The sequence below is a fragment of the Apteryx mantelli genome, chromosome 8, assembly GCF_036417845.1.
Source record: "Apteryx mantelli isolate bAptMan1 chromosome 8, bAptMan1.hap1, whole genome shotgun sequence".
Classification (NCBI taxonomy): Eukaryota; Metazoa; Chordata; class Aves; order Apterygiformes; family Apterygidae; genus Apteryx; species Apteryx mantelli.
This window is the reverse complement of record NC_089985.1, coordinates 8,623,671-8,647,261: the sequence shown is the minus strand read 5'-3', so window position 1 is coordinate 8,647,261 and position 23,591 is coordinate 8,623,671. Positions and strand designations below refer to the sequence as shown.

The window sequence follows — 23,591 nt, the reverse complement described above, 5'->3', positions numbered from 1 at the left end:
GTGCTGAATGCAAGTAAGAGGATGCACGCTTCATTATTTCCAATTTTCCACTACATGCTAAAAAGCATTTCACTGATGCAGCAAAGAATTTTATTATAAAAGAGTAAATTATTCCAGGCTTCTTTGTAACACTTTGGCACCTGTGCTCTTATAATTTGACATGCATATATTTTTCTGAAAGACAGGGCTCTTCTATTATCCCACTTCCTACATGCCACCTCTTTGCTTTAGCCTCTCCATTTCACGAATGTTATCTGTGATTTCATACCGATCCAACTGAAAAGTTTAGGTTTGTACCTCTCCTTATATTAAAGTCTGCTTCTTCGCCTTCTCCTTTAATAAAGAGACTTTCGTCTCTCTTTTTGTCTCCTTTCCTCTAATGAAGAGCAGATTTCCATAGCTTGTTTCTCACTGTTATCATGTTCCTTATGGGACCCTGTGGGATTCTTATGGGATGAAAGGGTTAGCTGAATTTCCCACATAAATTTCTGCCCTAAATGTATGATCTCTGGCCCAAGATTCGTATAAACTCTTGCAATGATCAGGAAGAAACTAGCTTTTGTCCAAGTGTCAAACCTAACCTTGCCGAAAGACATATTCTGCGCCAGAAATGTGCGTGAAGGTTCTTCTTGTCCTAGACTGCCCTCCCGAAAGGTGTCGATTGGGAAAGCATCCGAACAAGGACAAATTTCCAAAAGTAAACGTTAAACCTGCACCCACATGCAACTTTTCCACCTAAAACCTAATGAAACCAAATCCGGCATCTGCACACGCAAACTTGGTGTGTACGCCTGGATTGTCTAAAAATAAGGAGACGCGCAAAGCGTTCTACGTACGCATCTACTGGGCGTTCGAGCACCCAGCGTGAGGACGTCACCGACACCGGCGCCGCCGTGCCGGGAGAGCAGGAGCGCCCGCCCGGCCCCCGCAGGCTCTCACCTTGCTTTTCAGGAACTGGGACTGCGAGTCGCGGTGCTGCTCCAGCTCGCGCTGCACGTGCCTGCAGAAGGCCACGGCGTACTGGCGCCGGTAGTGCGGGCTGAAGTTCTTTATCACCGCCTCTGTTCTCCCTGCAGCGGAAAAATTAACCGTAGTTAACGCAGGCTAATGGAGAAGCACGGAATCGAGTCGCTGCCCACCCAAACCACAAGGCGACGGCGCCAGCGGGCGCTCGCTGCGGAACGGGTCGGGAAACCCTCGGCCAGGCGCTCGGCGCTGCGGTGGCCCGAGCCCGCGGGAAGCTTCTCCCAGGCCCGAGGGGGGCGTTTTGCTCTCAGCCTCGGACGAATAACTCAGTTTTATTCAGCCAAACGCAGCTGTGAATCTTGGTCTTAACAGTACGCAGGAAACACTGGGTTTTGGACAAACGGTTTCTTTCTGGCAGTGACAAAAGAGAGCAAAACACACCCCAAATCCATTTCTCTAAGCAAAGCTGGTGTCTTCCTCTCCTGTGACACACCGCCGCAGAGCAGCGGATGCTCCGGAGTAGATAAGGTCTTCAAAGAAACGTATACACAAACGATACTGGATAATGGTTAGACCTATGTTTAGACCTATCAGCCAATTTTAGCACACAATCGGATTCTAACGACGACTCAAAGCTCCTGCAAAGGACATTTTCTAGGCTTAGGCACTGCAGTCTCTCATTTGTTCTCACGTAAACAGATATTCAATCGTGCTGCATGAAACACTTCTGCTGATCCTGCATTGCCGACTAGGTAATTCTGCGATGAAGGTGCCATCGGCAGCGTAACACCTACCTACAGTCTAATTTCTGGGAATCTTAAAGCAATGGACAAAAATTAACTCCTTAACCCCATGGAAGAAATGAGGCTCTGCTCTACAGACAGGGAAGCCAAGCTAAAAATTAAAGAAGTGACACTTAAATGCATGGCACAGGGAGTCTGTGGCAACGCAAAAAACAAAACCTGGATTATAATCTAGACCTCCAGAATAGAAACTAGACTTCCAGGTCTGCTGTCCTGAACACTGGGCAGCAGTCCCTTTTTAACTTGCGCTAAGGAGCCCCGTGACACGGGTGTTTTGGGAGCAGAGAAGCATAATTTAACCTTGCAAAGGATTTCAGTGTTTCCAAAATTTTATCTTGTTCCGCTTGGGGGAAAAAAAAAAATCACACTTTCTGTATAAGACAAAAGATGGTAGTTTCCAAACCATGAAACCTTTTGCATACGTGGATTCTTAAAGCAGGATTGGCACAAAGCTTTTCTGAAGGGCCAGACGGGAACTCGCAAGCAGCAACGTAGCTCTCAGGGTTTTGTAAAAGCCAAATCACCTGCATCATATGATGATTTTCCCGGACTGACAAACTCCTGGTTTCATTGCCAATTCTCATGAAAAACGGGGTTTAATCATGGGTGCAGTTCCCAGAATGTCCATGCACTCTCACCTTAAATTATTTTAAAGATCACACTAAATACAGCTAAAAAAAAAAGAGAAGCTGTGGATCATGCACAGATTTTGAATTTGATCAGATTTTGAAAGTGCTCATTCCAGGTCCAGCTCTCCCGGGCTCCCGGCGCGGGCCGTCATCCGTCCACGCGGGGCAGACGCCCGCCAGCCCACGTCCCGGCGGAGAGGAGCTTCCCGCGTGCGCAAGGGCCGGTTTCAGCCCGTTTCCCACCACGGCCTTTTCTTTCCCAGCTCCCAGGGGCCTCTGAGACACCAGACCTAACCTGCACCAAGCGAGGAGCAGATCCGATGCCCCTCGGATCAAGGGGAAGCTCAGTACTAGCTGCGAGCGGGAATACGAGCAGACGCGATCCTTCGCTCCCTACGTCAATTCTTTTGGTTTACAGAAGACGGGACTACGCTATCCGAAAATAAACACGGTGGAAACAGCGACGGGCGCTAGAAACGCTTCCCACGGAATGATAACACAGGGTAACGGCAGATAAAATGCTTCGAAAAATGAGTTCCCCTAATTCTTTTCCAAATTTAGTGCGGCTTTCTTAGCCAGAGTTGTTTACATGAAGCAAAGCCAACTTTCCCACTCGGCTGGTTTGGCAAGAGCGCAGCTCCAGCCCTGATAAACGCGCCCGGAGACCTAACAGCCAGCGGGATGTTTACACGAGTAGAATATGAAATTAGATCATCTCCAAGATGATCTCTACACGAAGCTGTGCTTAGAAACAGAAAAAAAAAGATAGCGATGGGGGTTGAAGGATTTCTGCCAAACTGCCGCGGCCGGGCTCCGCGCGTGCAGCTGTTCGCCCTTTGCCGAGAGCTCAGGTCGTGCTGCAGAATAAACCGCATTAACGCTCCACGATGCATCGCCCGTTTTACAGGGCAGCGCGTGCATTCGATCGCAGGAGTTGAACACGAGTTACGACATATCTCTTAAGAGCAGAAACAAACGTCATTCCACTTAGAAACGAGAAACACATGCCGGTGACCCCCCTGGGAAAAGGGAAAAGGCAGACTTTCCCCCAAACTTGTTTAGCGCTGATTCTTCGTGCTGCCCCTCCAAGTTTGCTCTGTAACTTTTATAACATGGCAGCTTCCTAGGGTCAACGGAAGGGATAAGGGACTTTGGGCAATCACTTATTTTTAATTCACATGCCTCCTCCCCTTGCACTCGTCCTCAGCTCTCGGTTTGAACTGAGGAATCCAGACGGAGCCCCAGGACAACTAAAAAACGAGGGAACTGAACACGGCAAAGTCTTCTTGCGTATTCGCTTGTCCGCGTTCTGCTCCAGGTGAGGTGTCGGAGCAGCTGCCTTCGGCGTACCGAGGCGCGAGGCACCCGTGCCGGCTGCTCGGAAGCAATCGCAGAGCCGTTCACAGAACCACGTCGCAGCCTGCGCCTCCACCGAGGCAAAACACGTCCTCCAATACCTGCCTTGACTTTGGGGGGTCTGCCGCTTTTATTGAAATAAGCATGTTGCGTGCAACTTGCAAGCAATCCGGATTCGTTAACAATATGCTTTTCTCTGCAAGCAAGCGATTTCCGCGGCAAGTCTTCATCAGGAGGCCCCTGACCCTTATCACGCGCGGCAGGGCTCTCGTACTCGGTGCCGGCTCCCCTCCAGGGCCGCCTACCTCCGCATCGCTCCCGGCGGCCCGAACCGCCTGGCAGGCGTTACCGCGGCTTTCCCTCGGCCCCGAAACCGCCGGAAAATGCCAGCCGGGCCAGCACGCACCTGTGCCCGGGGTGGGAAAACTCCCGGAAGCAGCTGAATTTTAACCTCAAAGTGGCTGCATTGCAACCTGTGCAATCAGCGCTCGCGCTTAACGGGGAGAAACGAGCCCAGCGTGAGCCAAGGGCTTGATCAACGCCGCGGCAGAGCAGCTTATCATTAAAGCTGTCAAAATTCTTCCTTTACTGGTGACAGGGTTGGAAGCAACAAGGCTCTGTCTAGAAACCATTACTCCGGGTGAAATTCGGGGAGAATAAGGCCCAATAATCCATTATTTATAGGCTTATTTCCCAGCATCGGCAAAACTGGGGATTTAAGACAGCGAATGAACCCAAGCTGGCTCCCGTGGGCCGCGAGAAGCTAAAATAGGCTCTATATTAAACCAATTTGGTGAAGGTCAATGTTTTTCTGCCTTTTTTAACTCTTCACCACTAGTCCAGTGTAAGTCAACCTAAAAGTAAACAGACTTCTGAGGACACCAGTTTTTCCATTAATGCATCACTTCTAAGTGCTGTAGCAGAAGGCCATTAGCCTGCGGTAATATTTTACTCCTTTGGCTTCCATATATATTGAAAATGAGTAAATATCACAATATTTCAGTTAGGCAACGTGAGAAAAAAAAATATCTAAAATCAAGATTCATCTCTGAACTAAATTAAACATAGGCCTCAAAGTAACGGCACTTATTTTAACAACGTTTTCAACGCCAGGGCCTCATCCTTTCATTTTATCTCGGGAAATTATTTAAGCCCGTCTTGGGGGTCTTCCTTGCCACCTGGAGCCCCCAAACTAGTTAAATATAGGGATTTTAACCCAAGCGACTGACATGGCGCAGGTTTCTGAAGCCTAAGGCCACATACATCACCGGCATATCGGCCGTGACCGTTTTCCCAGTTTTGGGTGTTTTTCTTAGCTGGCACGTGTTGCCCAGAGGAGCAATAGCGGAGGCAGCCCGCAGCGCTGCCCCTCCTTCCCATTTCCAGGCTCCGAGCTTGCAAAAGCCTTTCGGAGGTTGCAACACGCCAGGCAATCTCCTCTTGCGGTCTTTTGACACATTTCTTTCCTGGTAGATATATATTTTTAAAATTGGGCCTCTGCTCTAGCATGCCAGGAAGTGCTTTTAACTCGAAACCATAGTGACAGCTGTGCTACAAACTTTATTAAACAGTGAGGGGGAAAAAATAACACATATGTACTTTAAGCAGCAGAGACTTATTTATGCCTAATAGGCACAGCAAACCACGTAAGCCTTAATGGATGAAAACATAACTCCGAAAACCACAGACCAACCTCACTGCTGTTCGCCCTTTCTTAAAAAGGGAAGGCAAATTAAAAAATAATTACGTTTCTAATCAAACTTTATATTACGAGGAGAGGATTATGTAAAATGCAGTTTACATTCTGAGCTATTTCTTTTGCTTCATCTCTCACTTGATACAAAGTTTGGACAACAAAAATGGGAAAACATTTAATGTGGAGTGCATTTTTAGTCATTTCCCTCAGGTTTGCATTCATTTCATGCAATAATACTGCAAGACTAATGCAAGTAAGACTAGAGGAAATTTAACCACGCAACATTTTCGGGGAGGGGACGAGAGCACTCATTTTACAAAAAACAGAAGATAACTGGATAAAAAAATGCTGCCACGCAAAATACTATATTTACACGTGGAAAGAAACAGTTGCACGTATGAGAGTATGTAGAGTCAGGCATCGTTCACGCAACGAAAAAGCCCCTTTTTGTGAACGAGCCCTTCGTCGCCTCTCCGTGGAAGATAATATCCCCTGGGCAGCAAAACGCTTCCTCGTCTCTCCTACGCAAAGTCGAGCAAGATCACGACCAAGCCCCCAGCATTTCCAAAGCTCTGGAAAAGAAGGAGGCAGAATGATCCAACTATTTTTGTTTTGTCCTTCTCCTTCGCGCATTTTGTGCGAAGCTGAAGGGAACCGACCAACTTCACGAACCATTCCTTACTCGGCAGAGCTCAGGCCTCCGATTCCTTCCAGGCTAAAGTTGGGACCTGTTCAGTAAAATTTGTTTGCTTCTAGCAAATTCAGAATTCCTTCCAAAGGTCAGTAATTTTATCCTGAAAACGGTTCAAAAGAAAGAAACAAAACAACCCTCAACTTTCTGCCATTGCAGTAACGACAAGGGGAAAGGATTGCCTTGGCATTCACCTCTGCTCTTCCTAAAATCAGCCAGTGCCAGCAATCGAGATCCTAACAGGTAAAAAGAATAGTCCTAGTTTACACGGCCATAGGCTAAGGGAAGAAAAGAGAAAAAAAAGGAAAAAGAAAAACTGTGATCAGAAAGAATTTGACGTGAAGATAACGGAGGACAAATGTAAAGCAATGCTTAATAGTCACTCCTGCGCAAACGCTGGGGTTGAAGATCTAATTACTTTTTGTCCCGACAAACTGCTGAATGCCGTTTGTTTTCTTCTTCAAACTTCTACTTTTAGCTGTAATTCGCAGAATTGCTGGAGAGCGCTGGACTGAGCTGCTCACACGGCACGCAGCCGCAGCGTGAAACAAGGGTGGTGGCACACGGCCTCCCGAGACCGAGGTTCGAGGTCTTTCTTTTTCCTCCACAGAGTTGGTCTCATCTAATCCTTGCTTATATCTGGAGGAAAGAAGCTCAAAGGAATAACAGTAGAGCTACTCGTCAACCCGCCAGCTGCTGCACATTCTTCTTCCGCCGGGACGCGCTTCGCTTTCTCACGGGGCCAGGAAAGCATCGCGGAGCAGACCGGCGGGTAGCACTTGTGCTGGTTTCCTCGCTTTCTGAAAAGGCTTCGAGAGCAAAAGACATAGTCAGCTACCGTATCTTTTAAGAAACGTGTGTTTGGGGCTTCCAGCCTGCTCTTCCGTCTCAGTATTTCAATGCCGCTTCCTTTTCAGAAAAGGAGCTGCCTCATTTCCTCCCCATTGATCTTCCACGTCCAGACGGGCTGGTGACAACACGACGCGACTTGAAGGAAGAAAAAAAACCCCAACAAATCTAGCTCGCCTTCTTTCGGCATTGCGTTTGTACAGCAAGGCTGCCTGCGCTTGGAGCACGGCGTGGAAAACCAGCCCGGCGCATTGCTAGGAATGGGAAACGCAGTCCCCGGGACGCTCCCGGGAGCCGAGCGGCCGGCGAGGAGCCTCCTTACAGGGAGGCTTACGGGACCTCGGCGCCCCTCCAGGTCCTCAACAGGGCATCCACTACCACATTTGTAAAATATTGTATTTAGAAGACTGGGAAAAACCCACTCCCAAGAGTGCAGCATGCAAGAGCTGTTAAGAGCAGAAAAAAATATTTTCGTGGTATACGATACCTTTCGTGTAATAGGACGAACCTGGCAAATTTATGCACATCAGATTAAATTTTAATTTTCTGATTGCAAAAGTAATCATTAGCAGTGCTACTTGAAAAATATTTAGCTCTTATCTACTCAATTATATTTTAAGCACAGTGTATCACACAGCTCATGCCACCGGCAGCTTCATTCACGGCAGAGGAGAAAGGAGCTAATGGCTTCCCCCTATTGCAAGAGGGGTCACAAAATCTTTATATTAATGCTAGTTTTCAAAACAAAGGCAGAACAGACTCTGGGTAATAATAAATAACTATGGGAATGTGGTTTTGCTTTTCAAAAAGTATACAAGATATTTTTGGTTTGTGTCTTTCCCCAAACTCTTCAGTTGAGCGATCACAGAACTTAAAGGATAATCTATTGTATAATCAAGTTGCTTCTTCAGCCTCCTCAGGGTTGCTCTCTGCAAAAATCTTCCATAAATCCATGTAAATGTACAATATCCACAGAGTAACACTCTATTTGAATCGCATCCAAACTTGAATTCCTCCAGAGGCTGCCTGCATTTACTAAATACAACCAAATTTCAAGCCAAGTTTGCATTCTTTCAATAGTGGCTTAATGCATAACTTCATTTTCTATCTTAATTTGGGTTGATGAGACTCACTGGTCCGATAGTACTGCATCCCATGATGAGAAATGAATTCCAACAAAACATTCCCCCACCTAACAGTATCCAGCGTAACTTCAAAACACCCCCAAGAGTGCTCTGTTCCACTTTGCCCTTTGGGAGACTTTTCTACCCCTTAACATTACTCCTAAGGTCTTCTTCCAGTCTCTAACGTATAGTGCAATATTCTCTTCCTATTACTCATACAGTAGCACAACTTCTTGGTACACCAGGGCATTACTTCTTTGTTATTTACACTTTTAAGCATTGCTGAGCAATTATTTCACCAACAGTTTCAACCGTCGGTTTTGCATAAACCCACCAGCTTCTTCATAAAAACAAGCAGGTTCTTGGTTAACTGAAAAAGCAGACCAGTGAAAATAAAGAATAAATAAGAACAGGCCAGGAATTCTGGAAACCTTTTTGCAAAAAATGCAAATGTGATTCATGGATTCTTTATAATTTCCAATGCAAACGCATGGCCACTAGAAGACGCAGTGTTCAAAAAGCACCTCTTACGGTCTCTGCTCTCCACGGAGCTTGACAAGCAAAGATGACTGTCCTCTTCTTAAAACTTCTTTCCAATCAGTAACAAGTTTGGATCCGTGTATTGTAACTATTTCTCTTTTAGAAGTGTCTCTGTCACTAAAAGGATAGTATACATGGCTGAAGATTCAAAGATTTTTCAAAAAGTGACTTTTCATGCCTCCAGGATGAGGCAACTTCTCATATGTTTTCAGAGCTGCTGGAAACCCCCAGCCTCAAGGAGTGGCGATTCTCCAGCAGCTCTGAAACCGAGCCTGAAGTTTAAATGCCAAATGAAGTTCTCAATATTATAAATTTCATTTGGATTGCTAAAAATACCTGTTTAGGGTATTTCGAAAGAGCCTTCTGTGAGAAGACATAAAAGCATCTGATCTTGTCTCATATAAGAATGACTAGGACAGAGCAACAGGAAGCAAGTTAGAAGAGATAATCCAGCCCAGGCTTCACTGAACAGATAGCCAACCGTGTCTTTTCCATCCCATTAGTTTCTTAGGGTTCCTCTAATTTGTAAAATGCTGTACCTTGAAAGAAAACAGACGGTTATAGTATATACAGAAACACGTAAGATACAAAAGTAGAAACTGCCAATGAAAGCCATTTACATAAAAGTAAAAAGTCTTTTAAATGTATTATAAATATCTTCTTTTCAAAACTACTCTGGAAAATTCATTTTTTTAAAGCATAAACTCTTCTTTGCTTGTCTACTGTATATAAATTACACATTATTTGGTTAACATATTATTCTGTCCAGAATAATTACACTTCAGAGAGATGCCGAATAAGCTAATCTTTAAACTCTACAGATCTAGAAAAAGATCTCAAGTCAGGTTTTATGAATATAGAATGGCGTCAGCTGACAAATATATGGGACAGTCCATATTATTGCAGTTGCAACCAGGAACCACATGAATCAACATTATGGGCTTGTTTTTGCATTATTCAAGACGACAGGACTTCTGAAGGAGAGCAAGAACATCTTCTCTAATCGTGAGAATCAACCATAAAGATGCAAGAAAATTAGCCACACAACATGGTAAAGAAGATCCAGAGTATGAGCAGTAGAGCATTGAATCAGCATGCGCTTTACTGGAAGATTCATAGGGTTTTAGAAACCAGATAGCACTTTTTCTGACACTGTGAGAAGCAACAATGAACAGAAACACTTGGGTTTACAAAACAAAAAAACCCAACCTAACGGGACAGGACTGACAAAGACATATTTTCAGCTACCATAACCATTTTGTTTCAGACTTACACCAGACAAAAGCTATTTCAACAGGAAAACCTGTCTTAGCCAACAGCTGGAAAACTCATAGCCTTATTCTGGGAGGAAAGGGGACGTATCACTTTTTACAGATGCCTCCCCTGCTATCATCCAAAAGGCGTTTCGGCAAGGAACAGAGAGACGGGCCCCATCTCAGCCGCGGAGTCTACGTCCTCCCAAGACTGCGCGCGCTCCGCTCTCGGCACTGCGGCAGCCCGCTCTGCGGCACGCAGCAATCGCCGCCACCCGAGCCAGCCTTTCGCACGGCACCTTCAACTCCAGCATTAAATTTCCTTTTGGTTGAGCCTCTCGGAAAGCCACGGGCTCCTTCCAGACGCCGCAGCTGTCGGGGAGGCTGGACGGAGCTCAGCGCCAGTGCCCGGCGAGACCCGCCTGGCAGCGCGCCCTCGCAGGCAGCCTGGACCTTGGCTCACGGGCACGAAGCTACCACCCGCCGACGCCGAGCGGTGCGGAGAGCGCGGCAAGCTTGCAGCTGACCACGCTTCCTGCTGCCTAAATATTTAAGGCACGCTAAGGAAGAACCGTGCGGCAAGACGAATAACGAGCAAACCACAAGCTCTTGCTCAGAACTGCCACGTGGGGCTTCACATTCTTACCGACACGTTTGTTTTTGTATGTTTGTTGATGTTAGCAACTGCCTCGTATCTCAGCGTGGTATCCATTTTAGACATCCCCGTTCCGGTACGAGATGTGCTAAGCGACTTTGTGTTCTTCCATACGTAAGGGAAGTCAGTGATAAATTCAGATTAGTGCCTTCCCTGTTCATTCACTTGGGCCCAAACTTCTCACCCCAACAAATCTTAGCGCTGCTTCCCATTTCGCGACTTCACTTGATCATTTTTCACTCTTTTAGCACGCGTGGAGGAGGAAGACACACTTGCACTTGCACAGCGTGGCCGTGGCTGCCAAGGGATTACCATAGGGAGATCAAGCCCTTAAAGCCCAGTCTCTACAGATGAAGTCCCCTAAAGAAGCTGCTTCTGCTTGCAGACCTCTGGTCTGTTCTTCCCCCACCATGGATTTGGCTTACCATGGGTTTGGGGGGACATCACCTGCAATTAGCTTGCTGCTGGGCACCCCTCGCGCTTTCAGCTAGAGAGCACTTGAAATTCAATGAAAGCAGTGATAGGGAACAACAAACTACGTGCAATGACAAATATGCATTTCTCCTACAGCTTCCGAGGAAACGCAATAATGAAGACAACTGTATTTTCCAAGGAACTACTACGCTAATGCAATATCCCATGGTCACCCTTCCGAGGGCACAGAAACTACTTCTCATGCAACCAAGCAGGCCAGACCATAGGAAAAGCAATGCCGCGTAACTAAAATAGTTATCTCAACAGGTATGAGGGAAACAAGCCAAAACACCGGTCAAAAATATGTAATGTGGTAAATGCAACCACCAAAGACTGGTGAACTGCTCAGCGTGGTATTTATGCACTTGGCAATAGGAACCCACATGGCCGAAACGGCTTTGTATTTCCTTCCCTGCTCTATTTGTAGGCATCTCTGAGTTTAACATTAATTTTAGCCCTGACTATGGTATCAAAACAGTACCTAATTTCTTAAAATAAATACCCCTTAAGCTAAAGAAATTTATTATATTCCAACATTTTTCTAGTGGTTGCAATTATGGGGATTTTGACATGAGATACTTACTGACCGCCATTTCCAGAAAGCATTATGCACCTAAAGAGGATTAAAGTTTTATAGATGCCTTTGATTTTGGCATCCCAAGGGAGAGGCGCTCAAATCACACATCAGTCAACATGGACACCAACATCCTTTTTATACGTTCCTCCATTCTGTGTTTGATCAACAGGCTAGCGGCAGTGCTCATTAACAGCATTTTCTACTTAACACATCATTTGCTTCTGTAATTCAAAATGGTTTTGAACCGACGGGAAATCAGTTTCTGCTATTAAATACGTTACGATGGCTGAATCAAGGCTGTGGAATACAAATACCTCTCACATACAGCTCAAATTTAAACTAAGCTCTTGGAAATGGGAAGCTGTGCCTGTTCTGTGGCTTTTTAGCAGCTCTCTCTAAATCGTAACGTACAGGCTCCTGGGCTGTTTGATTTATACCACGAGCTGGGTAAATGGACAAGGGGGCTAACCTAGCTTTGCCTCTTGCTTTGGACAGGAAATTCTAGATTTTTGACACTGATTTATTATGTTTAATATTGAGGTGGACACATGGTCTTCATTACAGAATGCACACTTGAATTAATCCATTTAATGACTCCGGATTAAATCCTCCTGGGCAGAACATACAGGTTTGCTTCACTGGATTTTTGACTGTTTATCATTTTTGAACCAAAGGACACTCGACGAACTACTGGCTCTGGCCAAGCAAAGCTTCCACGCTGGTTATAGTTGCACAAGGTGAAGACACCTCCTGTGCCTACCCACCACTCCTTTTTGTACATTTTAATGCAGAGCAAAGCCTTGAAGCTCCACTCCACGAAATGCCAGAGACCGGCTTCCTTTGTGGGTTGTATAAAACACAACCCCCTGTGAGCAATCCAGCAGCTGTATTACTTTTGCATATGGGCTTTTTCAAGAGCACGCAGCTTTTTTTCTTTAATAATGCGTCATCCCTTCCTCCAGACACAACTTATCTGCCAATTCCAAACTGCACGGGAGGTGGACGTGCCTTCACTGCGCCTGCTGATACTTGCTACTTCCAAATTTTATTTCATGCAACGCTTGGTTTTGGAATAATCCTTTAAACATCACTTTGTAGGCAACTGGCATAGTCGTTCCTTCTCCAACAGCAAAGTGCAGCAACAGCATGGTCACACACGTTGAGCCTTGCTGCCCTGCTGAACGTATCCCACGTGTAAGAGACCGGACAGGCCACGCCGTTACGCTTGCAGATTTCTCACCTCATATTTTTGGCTAGTTTAGTCTCCTCCCTCAAACCTCCCATTCCAACCACACAGCAGAAGTTCTCCAGTCTCTGGCTTTCAGTGCTCCAAGGTCCTGCAGAGTTTCTCGGCCCTTGCTGCAGCTGGAAGCAGGCTAAAGGAAAGGCCAGCTGATCTCTGCTCGCTGCCCGTGCCCGGAAAGCCCACTGCAAATGAGCAAGCTTGGCAAGCACAAAGGAAAGAAGGAAACAAATACGAGGCCATTTTAAAAGCACATGAAAATCAAGAACTTCCAGTTGGGAACTGCCAGAACTCCTGGCGCCTCTGGATCTTTAATTCAGTCGGTCCCCTTTGCTACTTGCGTTTGGAAACAATTTTAAAGGCATCATTAAATATTTCGCTTTTCTACTATAATACTACCTCCCTCGGTGCAAAGGATGAAAGGTGCTTGGGGAATAAATCAGGTTTGCGAGCAAAAACAATGCTCGTCACACCGTAAAATTCTGACTGCAATCCAACATCTTTTCCCCTCCCAAAGCACCATAAAAATCACAGTCAACTTAAATCGGTTGCTAACCTGGCCGATTTTTGGTTGATCCTTGCAGACACATCAACACAACCCTCCCATCTGGATACCTCCTGCCATGAGCACTCCCAAACCTTCCCTAACCTCGGACCTTCCTACTCTCAGTATTTTTGCTGCTATTTCCTGGGCTAAGAGCAGCAGTGGTTAAAGCCGTTTTTCTTTATAATTGCATCTGAAAATACCGTCTTATAATCCACCCCGTACGGCACCTGCCTCATTCGCTGCGGAGGTCTGAACGCTTTTCTGATTTACAGGAGCGCCGAGCGCTCGCAGCCACGGCTGAACTCAGCAGGAGCTCAGCTCAAAATCGAGGGAGAGCTTGGAAACGGCCAGTTCTCGGCAAAATCAGACACTGGGCTTGCCAAGCGGACCACCCGAAATTACAGCCACCGTTCCCCAGCCCCTATCACAGCATCTCGGCGAGAAGATCAGCTGAGGAATGCTTGTAAAGCCCTTTGCAGCCATGGCGGGCTCGGAAAACCAGGAAATCTCAGGAGGAAACAAAGCCGGGGCCTCCTCCTCAATGAAGCCAATGGAAAGAAATCCCCCCAAAGCTGCCTTTGCACCCTGCTACCCCCGGAGCGCTGTCGGGGAGGTTAGGAGCCGCGGACCGTTTTAGCTGACGCGGCAACCAGCCCCGGGAGAAAGTGGCCTTGGCTTTGCAAAGCCGCCTCCGAAAGGGTGAGGAGACGCAGTGAGCTGCGGGTTTCCCTCCCCTTCCCGGAGAAGCCTGGGCTGCTCAGCAGAACCTCTGATGAGAGCAGAAGCATATTTCCTTCGGTCTCATTTTCCAAACTACCGCTCATCCCTTCCAGCCGAAGTTTTCTCACAAACGCATTCCGCGGCGGCCGTTCAGCACGGGAACTGCAGCCCGAACGGCTGGCGACTGGCAAAGCCTCGTTTGCAATTGAAAACAGGGGAAAGCGTCTGGCAGCCTAAATTACTTCATACAATACTCCTAAAAGTGAAAAAGCCTTTTTTTTTTTTTTCCCTCAGACCCTGCCATTAACTCCTTACCCAGGAATGATAAAAGCCTGCTCCCTTGCTCTCGTGCGACCACTAAGATAGGGAACAGCAAGCTGCAGCGAAAGCCGGGCAGACTCGAGGCAACGGTCACTTAAGATGCTTCATTCCCCCTCCGCCGCTTCGCAAATCAGGTCTTCGTCATCAACCCCGTTAAAAAACCCTGCAGAATCACAGCACTAATTCAACTGCGGTTTCCTACAAAGGAAGCAAAAGATCGCGTCAAGCTATAAAAAAATCCATCATAAGATAGGGTTTCTAAAAGAGCACTACTTAAAGGGCATAGGAGAGCTGGCTGTACGCGCCAGGCTGGTGGTGCTCCCTTTTGCACATTCGAAGAAATTATGCCCGTGCATCACTGAAAAAACTAACGGAAAGCTCTTTGGCAGGCAGCGAGTTCGCAAATACCGCCTACGAGGCCAAATTTTTGTGCTGGGATCTCGAGCGCACCGAGCTGAAAACCAGTAGCCGTTCCAGGAAGGTATTACTCAGGCGAAGGAGCCATCTGAGATCCCGGGCAAGGCATCTTTAGAAACGGCCTGCGTGGACAAAGGAGGCTTTGGAGCTCCACAAAACCTGCTGCTACCTTGATCTGGGGAACGCAAATCTTCATGGGAAATCCCAGATGTTTTTATAATATAAAGGAGTTCTGGCTATTTCTTGCTAAGGTTGACTGTGAAAGCATTTAGGGACCACTAGTGCTTAAAGGTATAGCTGGTCTCTGCCACATGTTCCAGATGTTAACTCTGTCTAGCCTGGATGAGCTGAAACGGTTTAGAAGGTCTGACACTGCTCTGAGAACTGGTATACACTATTTTTCACTTGTTCTGGCATTCCATGGTCCCATTTTTTTCATTTCTCTGGACCTGTTTTAGCGTTGTGTATGTCGCCTGCTTAGATGGTGAACCACCGGGCTTGTCGGCGGCTGTCTGCAATGTTGGTTGAGCCTGCGGAGATCCCAGGGCTTGACCATGCACCCACCAAAGTCTGCAGCAAAGATCTACCAATGACGAGGGTCAAGCTCTGATGGTCACGGGCCACCTCCCATGTTTACATCTGACCTTAACTTATTCAGCAGAAAACTACTTGAAAGCCGCTTGACTAGTCTGGCGTTGAACCCTTTCTTCTCAGAAGCTCAAGCAATTTCAATAAGCCTTCATCTTGCTTTTATGTAAGAGTCGGCCTCATGTTTCATCACTGTCCTTTAACTGCAAAAGCAACTAAAATGCATGCATGTGCGCTCAAGAACTTGAATCCACTTTGCATTGTTTTTAAGTGCTAAGAGAACAGAATGTTTATTGTATCCCAAGGAAAAAGCTGTAAAAAGAAACGCTGTTGTACTTTGAAAGCAGCCATGACTGCATTGCTTATGAATATCATCCTTCCTGATCTAGGCACCAGCTTTTCAGCCGCCACTGCCCAAAGGCATCAGCAACAAAGCTGCTTTAATCATCTGTGAGAAAATCTCAGAACTTTCTTTTTCCTGCCTTCATATCGATAACATTTCTATCAAATGCAAAGACCGCCTTACTGGTCATTTGTGGCCAAGCTGCTCTAATTAAAGAGCCTCAAATCGTCAAGATTTTTGAAAATGTCAAATACCAAAGAGCTGTGGGCTCCCCCCTTACAGTGTGCCTCACGATTATGCGGTTTTCTGGCCAAATGTGAGTACATTTCTCACTCTCTCTGTTGAGAAGAAGCTCTTTTCATTCATACTCAGTGCTTGATTCAACATTATATATAGCTTTATGAAAAACTCAACGCGTTTACAGAAAATGAATGTGACGTGATAACGGACAAAAATTTACCTCCAGCTTTGATTAGGGAAATTCTCCTGTTTGTACAATGCCTGTTGCAAGACAACGTGATTGTAAACTTCAAAAATTGCTGGCAGTACTTTTGAGAACAGTTAACAAATGGGACAACATGAGCAACGGAAAATCGCCTGCCTTAACCTCCCAAAGCTGAAGTTCCCAAACACAGCGAATTCCATATAACGTGGACGGCAAATAGCTTTACCTGTCAGTCACATCCCTGCCAGGCGGGCTCCTTTTGGTTGCATTCAGTGCAAAGCTAAGAGGAAGTGCCCAGAATTAAAGAACGTGAGAATCAAAGAGAAGCTGGTTTTCCTTTCCAAAACAGCCAAGCACCTTTTATTAAAACCATGAGATGAAACTCGGCGACAAGCCCTCTGAGGACAAAAACTTCTCAGAAAGCAAATAAAGCCAAAAGGATCGTTTGTCAGAACCTCCTGTCTTAGGATCTTCAAGAACTTAGAAACTTAGCAAGGAGACCCATATAATGAAGAATAGAAACTCATAAACATATTGAAATTTTAATTTTCCATCCATTTCACTTTATTTTTCCATTTTGCCCAAATAGCTATTGATGCCTGTTCAGAATGGACCAGTTACCACTTACTAAGTGCTAACTTGGGATCACAAATTCTGGATTCAATATATGTTTTTGAGCTAAAACACTACTTAACCTCTTTCTTAGATTCTGCTAATCACAGAAAAAAATACACTTAGCTTTTTAAACAAATCGCAGAATCTGAAGATGAAAAACATCACGTAAGCGTGAAGAAGTAGATGCTGCTAAGTCCAGGGAGGTACCACACTTCTGCACTACGCGCTGCTACAGCTAAGCTTACCTGCCGAAAACGAAAGAGCGAGGACTTTCAAAACACAGCAACGCGTGTAACTCGTAACAGACGGAGAGAAAAGGCAGTAGACACTGCCAGGTTTTTTGCAAAATTCTGTTATACTTGCAGTCGCAGCCCAAATTAAAACCAGAAGGGCTCCACGACAGTTTAAAGCAGAAAATCAAATAGACAGTCTGAGTGCCTTTCCAAAAAAAGGCCAGTTTTTCCGCGATTAACTCCAGGTTCTTCTCCCACTCGCTAGCATCCCTGCTCACGAGTAAGCGTGCAAGCGGGCCACCCTTCCGGGCAGAATTCAACCCCCAGGCTGTACCAACAAGCACTCTGCTCTCTCTCGGAGGTGGCAGGGCTTCTCTCCTGACCTCTGAGCAGAAGGGGGACGCTACTTGCTCACGTGCTTTCCTGTGAAGCTCGCAACCGATTTCCTTATCTTGTCTTTTAAGTAAAGGGCAAAGCAGGCTCCTATTTAGTCTCTAAAACTCGACAAAACAGGAGGAGTCTGTTGATTTTTTCTAAGTACGCTGCACCTTGCAGGAACACATCCCAACCGACTGATCTCATCTTCGGGCAAAAAGCTACTTCTTAATGAGCTGCATACTAAAATCCAGGGGCAAAACAAATTGCTAGAAAGAAATCTGGAATAGTTTTCACTGGTGAAGGAAAAGAAGAGCTGTGGGAAGATCTGCTAGATAAAAGAAAAACCCTTAATGAAGAAATCCACATGGTTTCTGCCTGCGCGCCGCGCTGCGCGCAGTGATCGCAGCACCATCACCGCCTTCCCCGGGCACCACATCTGCCCCGGCGAGCAGATAAACCAGGGCAAGAGCGAAAGGAAGGAAGGGAAACTGCTTTGAAACAAAGACGAAAACGAAAAGCAAGAGACCGAGAAGCCTTGTCCTCTAGACAGCTTTCCTTCGACAGCAACGCGGATTGCATGCGGGGAAGCAAGCTGAGCGCCTTTAATAAAAACCAACCTTCAGGAAAGCACAGCTTTATGCATGCTGGACTCCTTTGAAGATGCGACTATTGAAATTACAGGCGTTAAGTGCTTGAAATCTCTCCAAATTGGGGAAAGAAAAAAGTTCCCAAACGACCACACATGACAGAGCAGAATCTGGCCCACTACTGATGATGATATTATGGAAACGGAGAAGTATGAAGCCCTTGAAGGCCATCTTACCCCAGCTCTGAGATCTGCTCCCTAGATCCTTTCTTCTTTAATATTAGAGACCCAAGGCAAAAGGTTTCTACCTGTTTTCTTTGGCAGAGTCTCCCAGGACATACTACTAAGCTTTTTTTTTTCCTGGCACTTTAATCTTTTTCCCCAATTTCACGATTGCACCCTGAGTCCTGTAATTCCACCGCACCACCCCAATACCGCTCCCTGTTGGGTGTAATGCCCATTAAATATCATTAGAGAAAATCATGTAATGAACACCTCCCGTCACAAGTTTAGTCCATGCCTCATCACACTGGAAGCATAAATTCTTTTAATAAACTTTTTTCACATGACCAACTCTCAGCCTCCTAATTATTACTGTCCTTTTTTAAAACCCAGCCATTTCCTTCCTTAATATTTCACATGTAGTCCCATCAAAACCCTACAAAGAAGGATTTTTTCCTCTATAGTTCTTTCATTCCTTTTTAAGGGCTCAATCCAAAACCTAGAGGAAGTAATACAACACTTTCCTTTAATTTCAGAGGACTTTAAAATCACACATTTTACCGTGAATAATTTTTGTAGACTTAAAACATCTTAAAGATCTTAAATAAACGGAAAAAATATTTCACTGTTGGTGTGGTTAGAAAAATAGGCTCATTCAACACAGAACAGAAGATATCTTTGAAACTACTAAGATTTTAACACTAATGACCCCATGAGTTAGTATGCTGTCCTTCTTCCCTTGCCCCTCCTTGCTGACCCGATATGGGAGCCCCTCCTGCTCTTCACTTCAGCCCCAAGGCTACTCTTCTCCCACCAAACCCAACCTGTCCTCCTAGGTGTCCTCGCTCACTTGCATTTTTCCATTACTTTACCATGACATTCATTTCTTGCAACCAGGAGTAAGGAAAATCAAGTCTCTGCATTTTATTCACAATTTCATCCCATGCTAATGGCCAATTGTTATTAATTTCTAATTGAAAAAGACAAAAGATTTTTTGATGGCTTGGAAAACGTAACTTCCTGCTATACGCAGTCTCTTACGTAGTGATTTTCTGAGTTGGCAAATCAAATTTTGCAAAATATTGGCATGCACAAATGTCTGTAGTCAGCTTGTGCAGTACCTGTGACCTTGCATCCCTTTTCAAATGTCACAGCAATGATCCCTGCCCTTGCAATTGCAAAGGTAGCCTCACATGGTGCTAATAAATGAGCAAAGACCACTTGAAAAATTGCACGTTGACACTACATATTCTCCTGTCAGGCATTATTTGCTACTTACTACCTTCTCGTTTCGGCAATTACACCGGCTGACTTCCTACCTGATTTCAGGTATGGCTCTACATATTGCCTCACACACAAATATGCAGAAGTCTTGATGATTTGCGATTTGGCCATTCCAACACTACCAATCCTTCCTCAAGAGCACAGAGGTTGAAGGAGGTTTTTGCAGAAATCACAGTCCCTACACCCAATAATTGTGAGGCTCCTAGGCAAAAGCTTTCTTAATCATCTCTGAAATTCATTCCTCCAACTGGTCTGACCAGGTTTGAGGTTATTCACCCGCGGGGCAGAAAGGGCCCGAAGCACGGTGTCTCCCTGGCGTCTCCCGCAGCAGGTGCTGGTGCCGGTGGCACTGTTCTCTCGGATTTATGTAGGCACAGCAACATGTATTTTTACACACACACACACCTTTTGTACCTGTTTTGCTCTCCTCTCATCCCTCAAATGTGCAATGTGAGCAAACAGGTCTTCGGGAATTATAAGAGCTGTACATCTGTACACATGCCAGTGGAGAAACCGTATCGGTTTATGGCTGAAAACTGCATCTGTCCCTTCAGCCCACAACCTCTCCTTTCCATCTGCTATATTATGTTGTAGCTTAAGTATTACCTAAGTAAACTACAAGGTTTTACAGCGCCAGGACACTGCTTTAGACAAATTAAATTACCACCGTGACAACAGCAAATCAGCATCAGGACAACAACCACCCAGCAGTCACGCAGCACGTCCCAGAAGTCACATTTAGCTCTGTCCCATACGGTTTTGGCTAAAGCTTGCGGGGCCCAGCCCTGAAGGCAGCTCCGTGGACACAGCGCCTAGGCGAGCTTGCAGGGGCGGTGGAGGTTAGCACGGCACGGAGCAGCTCCAAGCAAGCCGGGGTGCGACCTCAGCAAGCTTCTGCCGCACGGACACGGAGAAGGGGGCACGAGCCACCGGCTGCACAGCAGGCACCAAAATCCAGCGCCAAGGAATCGCAAATACAAATTTACTCACAGAATCACTGAAACGGTGCTGGGAGGGGAGGGCTAGAGATAATCTAGTCCAAACGCTCACCTGAAGCAAGACTCAGGCTTTCCTGTCTCGAGTGTACGGACCAACATGACTGAGCATCTCAGACTGAAGAAATCACGGCGAGTTTGGATAACGTCAGCTGGCTGCATTCGCCAAGTAAGATGTGTGAGATAACCTCCCTGAGCCTGATACCTCACCGCTGATTTACAGTTGTACTGACAAAAAGCAGATACCTCCCTTCCCTTTTCACTAAGGACTACCCTACATCATCTTTGGGGTGGAAACCCCGTCCCCCCCACACACACACACAAAAAACCCCAACCTTCTGCAAAATAAAGCTAGCCTAACCTTTACAGAGCCGGCTAAAAGTGCGCTGTTTTTTCAGTCTCCAGAGCAAGTGACTGAGGCAGCCTCCGTTTCTTGGAATACACCAGACCGAGCTACAGCGAAGGCGGCGGCAGACAAGCAAGGCTTGAATCTTGCAAAGCCTCACCTCAGCCGGAGTCGCCAGCTTGGCACACGTGCCGGGCTGCACTCTGAGGAAGTGCTGGGATTTGAAGATGCTCTTCCCGAGCCCTTTCCCTGCTGCGAGTAATAACTCGTGGGCAGCTGCGCCATGAAGCGTGTCAAAGCAAGACCCGAGAGCGGGCAATCCTCAGCTACAGCAAGAACGGCAAGCTTGAGTCAGGCGATAGAGAGCTACGTTTTAATTTCCTTTTTGTGACGATTTCTCTTTATTATTTGCTTTTGCAAAGATGTGCACTGATAAGCAAATGTGGCTGAAGAGCTTTCCAGCTCTCAGTGAGGAGAAGACACCCCACCTTGAGTTACACAGACTAATCTGAGGCGCATATAACCAGTCCCGTCTCGCACACGCTGAATGGGGATTATTTCCCGGCTCTCTGCCCCGACTTCTGCGCAACAGCCAGAGCAAACATCTGCATTATTTCCTCTTTCATGAACGCGGGGAATCTAGCGCGAAGGACGCTCCCCAAATATCCTGCTTTTCAATTGCACATCAGACTTTTCAGGCACGCGCGGCTGTGCTCCGGTGAGCAGCAGATGTGAATGGTGAACTGCAGGTTTGGGGCAGAAGCCACTGCAAAGGCCCCCGAGGAGCCGCGCCACGGCCCGAGCCGAGGGGACGCAGAGCTCGACGCAGAGCCCGGGCGCGCTCGGGGCTCTCGCAGGCCGCACGGCGTCAGCCCGCGCAGCGCAGCGCAGCGAGGCTGCCCCTCCGCATGCAAAACTGGATTGCACTTGCAGATTTCTGCGGGAGGTGAACTTTGCCTTGCAAATCCCTTTCCCTGCTGCCGTGGTGATAAGGCGCGTACCCAGGCGTGCAACAGCGAGGGGTGCTGCATCTTTTCGCGACCGGCCCTCGCGTAAGCAAAACCGCTCCCTGCAGAATTACGCTCGTTATCGGTTTGGCAGTAATACGCCTGAAGTTACAGTTTTTTTTGTTTTTTTTTTAAGTTTCTTCTCTCCTAAATTTTAACGGGACAAAGTACTGCCCTTACGCAGTGCGAGCCGCCGGCAGGCGCCCCCCGGGGGGGCCCCGCGCCCCCCGCCGCCGCCGCCGCCCTACCTCGGATGTAGGCGCACTTGCTGTCGTCCAGCGGGCCGGAGGCAGAGCCGCCCATGCCGGCGCCGCGCAGGGGAGCGGAGCGCAGCGCAGGGGAGCGGAGCGGAGGGGAGCGCAGCCGCTGCCCCGGCGGCCGCACGCAGAGGCGCTGCGCGGCGCGGAGCTGCGCGGCGCTGCCGGGGGCGGCGCTGCCCGGGCGCCCCCGCCCCGTCGCCGCCCCCAGCGCCCGCCGCCGCCGCCTCCCCGCAGTGTCGCGCGGCTTCTGTCAGGTTCCTCGCGGGCGGCTTTAGTACAGCCGCAGGTGACGTGCAAGCCGTCTGCAGGAAAGCGGGGACACAAACTATGGGACATCCATGAGCCGTAAAATGGACTGCTCTTCCGCCTCGTCTTTTAGAAGATGAAAACAAGCCAAACCCCGACGCTTTGTGCGCAAGAACACGTGTCAGTGTGCATATGGAGTGGGAAACCTCACTGTCTAACTACAGCGAGGGTGAAAACAAAACGAGAACTGAACAGTTTTTTTAATTATAACATCTTATACTTCAGTAGCACCTTTTATCCAAAGATCCCCAAGCATTTCACCAATGCCAGCTAACTAAACACCATCATTTTCCTTTTAAGATAGGGACGTTCTGTGGTTTAATAGCAAAGTTAATATCCTAACCGTCTTTAAAAGACTGCACAGAGTCACAGAATGGTTGAGGTTGGAAGGGACCTCTGGAGATCATCTAGTCCAACCCTCTGCTGAAGCAGGGACACCGGGAGCACATGGGCCAGGACCGTGTCCAGACAGCTTTTGAATATCTCCAAGGATGGAGACTCCACAACCTCTCTGGGCAACCTGTTCCAGCGTTCAGCTACCCTCACAGTAAAAAAGTTTTTTCTTATGTTTGGATGGGATTTCCTGTGTTTCCGTTTGTGGCCGTTGCCTCCAGTCCTGTCACTGGGCACCATGGAGAAGAGTCTGGCTCTGTCTTCTTTCCACCCTGCCATCACATATTTGTACACATTGATAAATGCCCCCGGGCCTGCTCTTCTCCAGGCTGAACAGTCCCAGCTCTCTCAGCCCTTCCTCATATGCTCTAGTCCCTTAATCATCTTTGTGGCCCCTCACTGGACATGCTCCAGTAGCTCCATACCTGCCTTGTACTGGGGAGCCCAGCACTGGACCCAGCACTCCAGGTGTGGCCTCACCAGTGCTGATGGAGGGGAAGGATCAGCTCCCTCGATGTGCTGGCAGCCTAACGCAGCCCAGGATACCACTGGCCTTCTTGGCCACAAGGGCACATTGCTGGCTTGTGTCCAACTTGTTGTCCACCAGGACCCCCAGGTCCTTTTCTGCAAAGCAGCTTTCCAGCCGGTTGGCCCCCAGCATGCACTGGTGTGTGGGGTTATTCCTCCCTAGGTGCAGGACATCTGAGAAATGTGAGAAAAGTCAGGAAC

At 47.2% G+C, this 23,591-nt stretch overlaps 1 protein-coding gene across 1 annotated transcript in view; it reads right to left on the bottom strand.

Annotated features, from left to right (window-relative positions):
• NIBAN1 (niban apoptosis regulator 1) overlaps positions 1-22,230 on the bottom strand; it is a 59,200-nt gene extending 36,970 nt beyond the window's left edge. Inside the window, exons 1-2 of the mRNA XM_067300542.1 lie at positions 22,152-22,230; positions 940-1,070 (exon numbers count right to left, since the gene is read on the bottom strand). Of these exons, the coding sequence (XP_067156643.1) occupies positions 940-1,070; positions 22,152-22,206 (186 nt within the window). The 5' untranslated portion in view covers positions 22,207-22,230. The remainder of the gene's footprint in view (positions 1-939; positions 1,071-22,151) is intronic.
• Between the last annotated feature and the right edge of the window lie 1,361 nt (positions 22,231-23,591).